Source organism: Mustelus asterias, chromosome 7 (genome assembly GCF_964213995.1).
Source record: "Mustelus asterias chromosome 7, sMusAst1.hap1.1, whole genome shotgun sequence".
NCBI classification, from domain to species: Eukaryota; Metazoa; Chordata; class Chondrichthyes; order Carcharhiniformes; family Triakidae; genus Mustelus; species Mustelus asterias.
Window position 1 is genome coordinate 61,375,425 of NC_135807.1, and position 12,379 is coordinate 61,387,803.

The 12,379-nt window shown below is 39.6% G+C and overlaps 1 protein-coding gene across 8 annotated transcripts in view; it reads right to left on the minus strand.

Annotated features, from left to right (window-relative positions):
• The window catches only part of prkdc (protein kinase, DNA-activated, catalytic subunit), a 219,777-nt gene that overhangs the window by 97,258 nt on the left and 110,140 nt on the right, over window positions 1-12,379 (minus strand). For all 8 annotated transcript variants that reach the window (XR_013498316.1, XM_078216124.1, XM_078216123.1 and 5 more), the window contains exons 48-52: window positions 11,615-11,734; window positions 10,577-10,720; window positions 7,437-7,588; window positions 6,169-6,300; window positions 1,439-1,544 (exon numbers count right to left, since the gene is read on the minus strand). Coding sequence is in view for 7 of the 8 variants with exons in the window: in XM_078216124.1 (XP_078072250.1) it covers window positions 1,439-1,544; window positions 6,169-6,300; window positions 7,437-7,588; window positions 10,577-10,720; window positions 11,615-11,734 (654 nt within the window). In the remaining variant the exon portion in view is untranslated. The remainder of the gene's footprint in view (window positions 1-1,438; window positions 1,545-6,168; window positions 6,301-7,436; window positions 7,589-10,576; window positions 10,721-11,614; window positions 11,735-12,379) is intronic.

A 12,379-nucleotide genomic window follows, 5' to 3' on the forward strand; every position in this document is an offset into this window, starting at 1 on the left:
TTCCTGCCCACTCCCCATAACCCTTCAGCCACTACAAATTAAAAACATATCCATCGCCTCGTCAAATTTGTTTAGCGTTCTAACATTCTCTGTGCTCTGGGGTAGAGAATTCAACAGATTCATGCCTCTTTGAGTGAAGCAATTCCTCCTCATTTCTGTTTTAAATCTGCCACCCCAATGGCCTCTGGTTGTAAAAGGTCTAAAAAAGGGAAACTTCCACTCTTCATCTACCTTGTTAATTCCCTTTAGTATCTTACATACCTCAATTAGTTCTTTTCTCAATCTTCTAAAGTCAAGCAAGTTCAGGCCTAAACAGCATTGTTGCAACATAATAATGAAAACATCACTCTGTAGCTGGCCTGCAAGTGCTTAATATCAAAACAAGTGGCAATCACAAAATTATTTAGTGCTGGGGAAATCATTATTATAGCAAAGTATAGAAACATTGGCTAGAATTTCCCTGCAGGCCTCAGAATCTTGATGCTGGGTCCATGTGGGTGGGGTACTGAACCTACACTTGCCAGCAGCTTGCCCTATGGCACAACTTACAAGGCAGCATCTAATCGGTCACTGCTACATTCACCATCCAATTAAGGAATAGCAACGCCTGTGGCCACTCCTCAACCCCTGCAAGCTTTGCAGCCTACAGTGGCACTAACCTCCTAGCCCCACATTTGGGTGGCGGCTAGTCCAACAGCAGGAAACTTCCATTGCCTTTGAAAAACAGCCTGTAAGTCGGGCCTTAATTGACCTAATTGGTTGCCCAACTCTGTGAAATGGGCTATTGATGTTGTCCCCAACCCACCCTGGGAAACTCCCGTGAAGGCAGTATGGCATTGGGGACCTATCCTGATGCATCTCAAAAGTGCAATTCAATGCTTTATCAATACTAGATGCAAGGAACTCAGTTCAGTAGGTGCAAAAGCGTTAAACTGTCTCTCCAATCTTCATAGTTACTGTGAGGAATGAATGTGAATATATGAATATCTAGTTCATATACAAGATATTTTACATTTGTAATAACAGAATCGAATCGTTGAAACTTCATGCTGCTATACATCACATATCGGCTGATGACAACAGTTCCTCAAACAGCTACATTACTATTTATCTCTGCCACTGCAGGGTCAGAGACCAGGTTAAAAACTTCAGAGAAAAGTCATATCGCTCCAATCTTGGAAGAGAAAACAATGCTGGCAGGCATGTGAGAAAGACTCTTCTCTACCCTCTCAGGAATGATATCTGCTACAGGAAGCTAAAGAGAAAAGGCCATGAAATTTCTTAAATGAGAAAAGCATACATGTTCAAAAATAATCGTATCCACATCTGCCTGCTCACCCCATCATGTAACTGATATAAGGGAAAACAATGCACCATGAAAAGATTCACCAAAAACATGGAGAAGTTGTACCAGTACTTTTAAACATAAGGCGCTCACTTTTTCTGCTAAGAATTGCAGGACAAGCCCAAGGACCTCTGCAGCAGCTGCATACACTTCTTTATATCTTGTGAAGGAAATGTTATGCACCAATCTCTGAAAGTACCTGATAAAAGAAAAATATGCATTAAAACAATCTACTAATATAAGTTTTAAATAATTAAGTACAATTTTCTGTCATTCAACAGAATATCTAGAATTTAAAAAATACTATGCAGGTATACTATGTATAGACTGCAAATCAACAAAACCATATTTGCTTCATTTTCTAAATTATATTTTCCTGATTATAATAATAATCTTCAGTCATTTTGATTAAAAAGGCTGGGCCCTGCCACAATGGGTGTGATGGGACCTGCCAAAAGTCCACTGATTTTCAGTAGAACAGGAAGATTCTGGCCTGTTTCGTAAAAGCTTGGGGAGTCTTCATTGAGTCCCTTTATGGCAAACGGGTATGCCTGAATAATTGTTAAACTATGCCCACCACCCAAGCCAGAATAATTAAAATACAAAGATTATTTTCAGTGTATGGATGAATTAAAGTGTGCAGAACATTTTGGGATTTCTGTAACCTAACTCAGTGGAGTCCCCTCACTGGAGACTAAAATTGGGCAGGATATAATGCAGGCAGCTGACCCGAACCTGCCCAATTTCTGCCCCAGCAGGTTTTATTTTTCTTTATTATTTCCTGGGATGTTGGCGTCAGAGGCAAAGCCAGCATTTGAGACTCATCCTAAATTGCCCTTAACGGAGTGGTTTGCTAGGCCATTTCAGAGGAAAGAGTCAACCACATTGCTGTGGATCCGGAGTCACATGTGGGCCGGGCCAGGCCAGGTAAGGATGGCAGATTTTCTTCTTCAAAGGACATGAGTGAACCAGATAGGTTATGACATTATTATTGAATCTAGCTTCAATTCCAGATTTTTCTGGTATTCGAATTTAAATTCCATCTGTTGCCATGGGATTTTGAACCCGTGGCCCCTAGGCATTAACCTGGGTCTCTGGATTATTAGTCTAGTGACATTACCGCTTTGCCATCATCTCGCCTATTTTATTATCCTTGCTATTTGGGTTGCAGTTAGAGAAACACTATAGACAGTCTGCAGCAAGTCAGAAGGCTGGAAGCAACAGTTCAGTTTCAGATACAAATACAGACTGTGCTGGTTGAGTCCTGAAGGACATACTGGCAGGTGGAGAGAGAACCTATTTGACCTCGTCATCACCAATTTAGTGGTCTCAGATACATTTATCCATGACAATGTTGGTAGGACATGAAGTGGGAAAAATATACAGAAGAGTACACTTTAAAAATAACTGCCTGGCACATAAAGAGTTAAGACCACAAACAGGCACTGACTCTTAGCCCAGACAATTACTTAGGATTAAAGACACTCAGACAACTACTTGTAAATTAAAATATGCAGTAATTAGATACTGCAGGAAGCCAGTAGAAATAGGGACAAAAGGGTCTGGTAAAGAGATTAGCTACAGGTGGGATCGGGAATACAAAATGCAGGAAAACCAATTACTGTAAACTACTGTATGAATAGACCGAAACTAAAGTCATTGATAGTCACTGACGTAGGAAATGTATCCATTCATAGAACAATGCGATGTTAACATGCTTATGTCTGTATCTGTCTGTATTTGTCTATAACGATGTGTTTAACGATCGATCACCTACTTGATTACAACGATATGATAATGGCTAGATGTCTGGTCCATCTATTGTGTAAAGGGTATAAAGATGGACCGCTCCTATTGTCTCATTGAGAGAAGGTAGCTGTCTAGAAGCACTGTGGAGTGCCAGTGCCTTTTCTCCACGAAGCTTCGTTAAATAAAACTGTATTGTTGAAACCTTCAAGCCTGTTTCACAAAGTGGCATTTTTCCCACAACTGACACAACAGTCCTTGTGAAAGGAAATCCTATCTTCACATGGAGGATACGGTCTATTATTTGTGTGGCATCACCACCATGCTAAATGGGATAGATTCAGAATAAGACTAGCATCTCAAAACTGAGCATCCATAAGGTGCTGTGGACTATCAGCAGTAGTGTAATCTCTTGGTCTGGCATATCCCTCACTCTGCCATTACCATCAAGCTGGGGGATCAATCCTAGTTCAATGAAGAGTGCAGGAGAGCATGCCAACAGCAACACCAAGCATATCTAAAAATGAAATGGTGTGGCTATAACACAGGACTACATACATGCTATGTAGCAACAGAAGCAGCATGCTATAGACAGAGTAAGTGATCCAACAATCAACGAACGGATCAGTTCAAAGTTCTGGCATTTCCAATCGTGAATGGTGGTGGACAATTAACTAATTGGAGGAGAAAGCATCACCCTTCCCAATGATAGCAACACCAGTGAGACTTCTCACTGTGCCCACCCCAGTCCATTGCCAGCATCTCCACATCATTCCCAATGATGGGGAAGCCCAGCTTGCCAATGCAAAGCGGAATGAAGCATTTTCAACCATCTTCAGTCAGAAGTGCCAACTGAATGATTAATCTTGGCATCCTCTTCATGTTTCCATCATCATAGATGATAGTCTTTAGGCAATTTGATTCACTCCAAAGTGATATCAAAAAATAGGTGAACAGACTGGGCCCCAAAAATCTTCCTGGCTGTACTGAAGATTTACGCTCCAGAACTAGACAAGCTGTTTCAGTATAGCTACAATACCAGTAGCTACTCGACAATGTGGAAACTTGTTTTGGTATGTCCTGTACACAAAAAGGAGGACAAATCCAATCTGACCAATTACCACCCAATCAGTCTACTCTTAGGCATCAGAAAAATGATGGAAGGTGTCTTGATAATCCTATCGAGTAGCACTTACTCAGCAATATTCCACTCAGCCTCGTGCTCAGTTTGGGTTCCACCAGGGCTACTCTGCTTTTGACCTCATTGTGGCCTTGGTCTAAACTTGGTCGAAAGAGCTAAATTGCAGAGGTGAGGTGAGAGTAATTGCCTCAACATCATGGCAGCATTTAACCGAGTAAAGTATCAAAGTGCCCTAGAAAAACTGCAGTCAATGGGAATCAAGGGAAATACTCTTCACTGGTTGGATTCTGTCTCAGCTCAAAGGAAGATGGTTGTGGCTGTTGTATGCCAATCATCTCAGCCAGATTATATTGTTGCAGTTTCTGAATTCCTCAGGATCCTGTCCTCAGCCCAAGATTCTTCATTAGCTGTTATACATCAATGACTAGCATAAGATCCGAAGTGGGATGTTCGCTGATGATTGTACAGCATTCAGTAGGATTGCAACTCCTCAGACACCACATGGAGCAAGATCTGTCACGGGTAGATAAGTGGCTAGTAACATTCACACAAGTGAGATGCAATGACCATCTCTAAAAGAGAGAATCTCTACTTGACATTCAACAATATTACCATTGCTGAATACCCCACTATCAACACTTTGGTGGTTATCATTGACCAGAAACTGAACGAGATCAGCCATTTAAATACTGTAGCTACAAGAGGAGGTCAGAGGCAGGGAATTCTGCAGCAAATATCTCACCTCACAACTCCTCCTAATCTACAAGGACGAGTGCAGTTCCAACAACATTCCAGCTCAACACCATCCAGGGTAAAACACATTGCTTGATCAGCCCCCCATCCATCATCTTAAACATTCACTCCATCTGCCACCAGCAACAGTGTGTACCATCTACAAGATGCACTGTAGCAATTTGCTAAGCCTCCTTCGACAGCACCTTCTAAACAGAAACCTCCACCACCTAGAAGGACAAGGACAACAGACATATGGGAACACAACCACCCTTCAAAACAGTAAAGCATCCTGGCTTGGAACTATATCATTGTCCCTTCACTGTAAATGGGCCAAAATCCTGAAATTCCTTAATAGCGCTGCGGGTGTACCTACACCACATGAACTATTGTGGTTCAAGGTGGATCACCGCCACCTTCTCAAGGGCAATTAGGGGTGGGCAATGACCGCCGGCTTAGCCAGTAATGCTTACATCCCGTGAAAGTAATATTAAAAGAAGTTACAAGACATTCCGCATCATTACCTGCATTGAAAGCAATTTTGTCCCTGTCTAAGAAAGGCCTTGCCTGATGTATTCCATTCTCATTCCTACTGATACCAGGTGAAATATAAAGAAAAATATCTTAATGAAATGCAAGGCAGTGTCTGTTTTTCAAAAATTAACAGCCCACTGATAGCATTTTATTCTTAAAGTCAAATCTTTTCTCTTCTGTGCTTTTGTTAATCGGTTATTAAATTTCAGAGATGATCACCATGTTCCCATCTCTCATTAAGTGCAATTCCAGGCCCCAAGTATTCAAAATCTATTAAAATATGTGGTTGTTTTAAGCTTAAATCCTTCTCATTCTTCCCATAGCCATCTGTTCTATCGCGTTTGGCATCAGAAATAGCTGTACATCAACATGTCCAATGGGTGGCTGATGCACCACTTGGACAGCACAAAAGGACTACAGATGTTCAGGCTGAACAATTCTTAATTTAATACATAGCAATGTTGCTGTAGAATTGAGATTTCACTCAACATGTGACACACAATGTTGTCTCTTTATAAACATGTGCTTACAATGCACCATGACATAGAATTTCTTACTAAGCAATGTTTATCATTTTAGATTCGTGGAACTCTGCTCATGGAAGTTTGATCTGGAGTTTCAGAATCCTGAAGTATTTCCAGCTAATATTAGCAAATACGTTTCACCTTACCTTTCGCTGTCAATTGCACATTTAGGGTCATACGGAGGCATGTTATTGGCAAGAACTATCCCAAGCAACTGGATGCCCACAGAGTTATCTTTGGTATTCGGATCTGTTCCAGCAAATCGTTCGAAGATCAAGCTGCACAATTTACAAAATCATTTTCAAATGTTCAGATAAAACAAACATGACAGCACCAAAGATCTTTTACACACTTAATTAAACACCAGTTGCTACAATATTGTACATTGTACAAAGCAACTGTTTTTCTATTTCCCACTATCCTATCCTGTTAAGTTTTATATGAGGATATTGCTCGGAATGGAGAATTTTAGCTGTGAGGAAAGATTGGGATTGTTTTCTTTGGAACAGAGGAACCAAGGACAGAGCTACCTGACATATTGGAAGGACATATGCCTATCAGCAGAGCGGTCAATAACCAAGGGGGATCAATTTTAATTAGTCAGCAGGAAGATGAGAAGGGAATCGACAGTCTGGAACTCACTGCCTGAAAGTGTGGTAGAGGTGGAAACTGACATTGTATTTAACAAAAAAATTGGATATGCACTTGAGATGTTGGAACCTAGAGGACTACACATGAAGAATTAGAAACAGAGACAAGGCTGAAATGCTCCTTTTTGGCTAGCACAGACCTGATGCATTGAATGGCCTCCCTCTGTGCCACGAATTTTCTCTGCCTCTTCCCTATAAATGAGGTGTCAGCTCAGGTAGCACTATCACTTGAGTCTGACGGTCACATGTTCAAGTCTCAGTCCAGTGACTTGTGCATAAAATCTAGGTTGACACTCCACTGCAACAAGTTAGAGTGTGCTGCACTTTTTCAGATGGAACATTAATCCACGACCATCCTTCCAGGTAGACGATAAAGATGCCATTGCACGATTTTCAAAATGAAAGGGAAATTTATCCCTCGACCAGCACACAAAAACAGATTCTGGTCATTATCATATTACTGGTTATGGCACCTTGCGTGTGCAAATATCACTTTTCCTACCTTAAAACAGTAACCATGCTTCAAAAGTCTTTCATTGGATATAAAGTCATTTGGAAAGTCTTGAGGCTGTAAAATGCTCTATGTTAGGTTTTTTTTAAACTGTTCGTTCCAACATAAATAACGGCTTCTGACTGAAACGTTCTTTCGCCAAAACCTGCACTTGCTCTATTATAACCTAATAACCAGGAAGCATCATACCACTTGGATTTGCACACATAAAAGTAATGCCAATGGGCAATCTGACACAAAACCCACTGCTCACCTGTAAGGGATAGACAGACAATCCTTCCAGCATTCAACTACCGTCTTAATGATTTCAAGATTGTGCCTGAACACTGCCCTTTTCTCATGAAAAGAATTCTTCATCAGGAACTCCAGGAGACGATTCGCCAGGATCTCATTCTTCAGATTTCCCTAACAACAATAATCAAAATTAACAATTTAATCTCAGACTGTAATTCTCTTATCAGAGCATACAGCACGGCAGGCTCTTTGGTCCACTGTGATGGTGCAAGCTCTTCGAAAGGACTACCCAATGAATCCTGCTCCCTAGCTTCTTCCCCATAGTCTTGCATTTCTTTCCTTTTTAAATATATATATATAGACAATTGTTTTTTGAAAGTTACTACTGAATCTGTTTCCACCACCCTTTGAGGCAGCAGATTCTAAGTCAGTACACATTTTGTAAAATAACTGCTCATCTCCACCTGGTCCATTTACTATAATTACTATTATAATAAACATGCAAACCGAGCACCCTGCCAGTGAAAAGTTTCTTCTTATTTTCTCTATCAAAATCCTTCATAATTTTAAACACCTCTGTTAAATTTCCCTCTGCTCCATTGAAAACAATCCCAGCTTCTTCATGTAACCGAAATCCATCCTAGTACTATGTTGGTAAATCTCCTCTATACTCTCTCCAAAACCTTGATATCCATTCTAAAATTGCCCAGCACACTCCAACTGTAGTACTTTATATAAATTTGGCGTAACTTTCTGGCTTTTGTACTCCATGCCTCTACTGATAAATGCAAAGAATGCTTTTGGTGTGTTTGGTTCCTGCACCTCCATTAAAATTGTACCATTTAATTCATATAGCCTCTCCTCATTTTTCTTTCTAAAACGCATCACTTCACATCTGTCACACATCTGTTCATTTCAGGTGTCTCTTATGTCCTCCAGAAATTCATTACTATCCTCCAAATTGTTTGCTACATTTCAAACTCTCATGTTATCCATAAACATTGAAATTATGCCCCCGACATCCAATATGTCAAATGCCAAACTCAAGATGACACCATTGCACACTCCCCTTCAGTCTGAAAAACAGCATTTAATCCTTAACTAATTTTATATACAAGGTGTCACTGTTCCTTTAATCCTACAGGAATTTAATGCACTTCATCAATCACAATTGGAAAGTTTGTATACACATCAACTGCCATGCGTAACCATACTTCTCATAAGCTTGTAGTTCGGAAGGTGGATATGAAGATCTCCAGGATAAAACATCCAATTTGACTGGCACTCCATCCACCAACCTAAACTTTCAATCAATCCATCAGTTTGCATAGAGGCAACAGTGCATATCAGATACAAGATTAGTGCAGGATTTCACCAAGATTCCTCTGACAGCATCTTTCAAACCCGCAACCTCTACCACCTCAAAGGACAAGGGCAACAGAAGCATGGAACATCAGCACCTGCAAGTTCTCCTCAAAGCCATCATCTTGATTTGAAACTATATAACCCCTGTTCCTGTACTGTCACTGGATCACTACCTCCTTACTGTGGTCTCAGACTAATTGGCTTCAGTGCATTCAGGAGTCAGATTAACAACCTGAATTCTGAGTTGTATTGAATGTTTTTGCATGATATTTATATTATTTTCTAACAATGATCTGCATTGGAAATCCCTTTGACAAATTGCTGCTTTTGCATCAATGCAAACAGTAAAAGGCAACCAAAACACAAAACATCTCGAGATGCCCAACACACTCTTACCAGACTTCATTGGCATTTCCCATTTTACAATTACAAATGCTATTCCTTCATTCATAGAAGGTTAAATTATACTGCTACTTTTTTCTTAATTAGAAACAAAATGGTGGAGCAGCTTGCGTGCTGGTGTATCATTACATCGTAGCATGAAATGATGCGACACAGGTTCAATTCCCCACTCAATTGAACTCCATATATTACATGTATACTCTGACAGCATCTATCTCTACCTCACCACCATATCCCTTGACCTCTCCACTGCCTCTGATTTGCTTTTGCTTGTCCAACATTTAATGCTGGATGACAAGAAATTTGCTTCAACTAACTATTGGGTAGATCACAGCCACATTTCAGTCCACCACCACAAACTGTGTACCCTTTACAACGATTCTATCCTCCCTTGCCACCATCTGAACATTCAGCAGTTTACAAACCTGGCACCCAATTAACCATGAGCTGAACTTCACATCCCATATGCTCTCCATTGTCACTGCCTCCTTCCAGCTCAGTAACGTTACCAGTCTCCATCTTGCCTCAGCTCATCCCTTTATGAAACCCTTCCCAGACTTTTGTTCTCTCTAAACTCAACTATTCTAATGCTCTTCTGGCTGGTCTCCCATCTTGCACCCTCTGTAAACTTGAACTCATCCAAAAGTCTTTTTTTGCCTGTAACCTAACTTGCATCAACGACCATAACAAAAGCAAAATACCAAGGATGCTGGAGGTCTGAAGCATAAACAGCAAGCGCTGGAAAATACTCAAAAGGCCTGTGTAAGTACCTGTGGTGAGAGAGAGTTAAACATTGTTGCTGTAGTTAACTAGGTTTAGCTGGGACAGCGATTAAGCCAAAATGTTCCCATATCAGGCTGCTGCTCTGGACGTTGGAGTGACTGTTGAAACCATGCCCTCTTGAATTTATAGATGTAGTTTTGTGTGGTCTACCAAACCACAGAGGGAAAATGGGAATTGGGATATAGATAAATATTGTTACAGATATATACAGCTTGAAAATTTATTAAATTCTCTGTTTATTTGTTCAAATTTGTTCAGATTGTAAATTTTGATGAGTTTTCACACAGGCAATAAATAATAGGAGTTATAGCACAGAGCGAGGTATTTGGCCTTTTGGACTTTCATTCACAATCCCGAGTTAGGTCACCCAATATACTCCCCATGAATAAAGCATGACATTAGAAATCATAATTATATGCACATTTCTTTATTTCCAAAAAAACTTGCCTAATAGAACCAAAAGTGTAATTCCTTGACAGAATGGATCTAAACAAAATGCAGTCGAGAGCAGGAAATTACAATTTAATATTGTTAAAGTCAATGATATGAACACCAAAAGGTGTTTCAGCACAAATATAATGCAACAGATCAATGTAAGATATTATGTACCTTTGGTGTGGCCATACATGTCCAAGATAGAACTGTAACCACAATTTCCACCACCATGTAGTGAATGCCATCACCACCATTATTGCTAGAAACCACTAACTGCAACAGGGGTCCGAACCATTCCTGGGCATATGGTTGAAAAATCTACAAAGCAATAAGATTTAATTAACATCAGCTCAAAAGGATTCAGATGTACTCTTGCAGGCCAGAACTATAATTATTGAAGCTAATCTTGCATATCATAAATTATGTTGAGTGAAATCATTAACATATCAAGTAATAGAACATTTTGCTAAATATCTCAGACTTCTAGGTCCATGCTCTAGAATTACAGAGTTATGTCATGTCATATGCTTGTGAAAAGAAAATACATTTTGGTTACAGCTGCCTTGAGAAATCAGAATTTTACTTGCCAACCCTAAGTTGATGGCACACTAAGAAAGAATGTAATTACAGTAAGATATGCTTAGAAGACAGTTGTTATTATAATCATGGACATAGGAAGTTATAATGGTGAAGCTAACAACATACTGCATCAACGTAAGATTTTAATTATATAGGTGATAGTTGAGGATCATTTTAGGAGATAAGAATATATTCACAATAGGTCAGCAGCAGCATTTTTCCATCAAAACTGTGTATACAGCATGTGTACAAAATGTAAATATGATAAATATTTTATGTTACAGGAATTCTACAACTGAATTGTGGAAAATGAACTCAAACATTGATGGTTCGGGGCCAATAGTGTAAGCACCAGTTTTTTGCAATAAAGGTAGTAGAATGTAAGAAACATTACTGTGATTTGTTGGTAATCAGGTTCTGAGTGCAAGTTGGATTGTGTCCTGCAGGAGGGAAGGAAAATCAACCGGGCACATATTTTAGTGGCTAGTTGCACACTGGTATAGGTAAAGACTTGGAGTTACCTTGTATGCCTAACCTGACAAACAGGATATCAAACAGTGGATATCACAGTCAGTGAATCATAGGATTTCACAGAGAAGCAAATATATTAAAAGAAGCTAACAAACTTAGGACCTCCTCAGTGTTAACAATAAGCTTTGCAATGAAGAGTCGGATATTTAATGGTGTCGTGGAGTTTCCCAATTTTCCATGCAGAAATTTCATCCAGGGTGGAAGCTCATGTGGGGTCTTCCCCTGTATCAGAAAGATTACAAAGAGATCACTTCAATGTTAAAACCAAGTATCAATATTTTGTCATATTAACAAAATTATGAAATTGTGATGAAATTATTTGCCCATGTGTCAGTTTGGTACAGTTGCATCTGAGTCAGAGGGTTATGGATTCAAAAGCCTGAGCACAAAATGTAGGCTCATACTCTGATGAGGTGGCTGTAAGAGATACCACAACACTATTCAAAAAAAAGGGAACAAATCTAGCAAATTCACGCTGTTCAATCAACATTACAAAAACAGGGGAACTGGGCTTTATAATAAAATCATAAAATGATGGGTTGTACTCAGCAAGGCAGCCCGAATATGTGGTGAGAGGAACAAAGTTAACATTTTCAGTCAAATATGTTTGAGTTCTGATGAAAAGGCATCAACCTGAAAAGTTAACTCTGCTTCTGTCCACAGAGGCGCCTGATTTGCTGTACATTTTCAGTATTTTTTGTTTTTATTTTAGTATCAGATTTCCAGTATCAGCAGTATTTTGCTTTTGTATATGCTGGTCATTACCTCAGCTGCAGTTTGAGATCACACTGTACACAAACTGGCAGCCACATTTATCTCCTATGAACACACTTTCAAAAGTAATTATCTTTATTTAGATAAATTGAT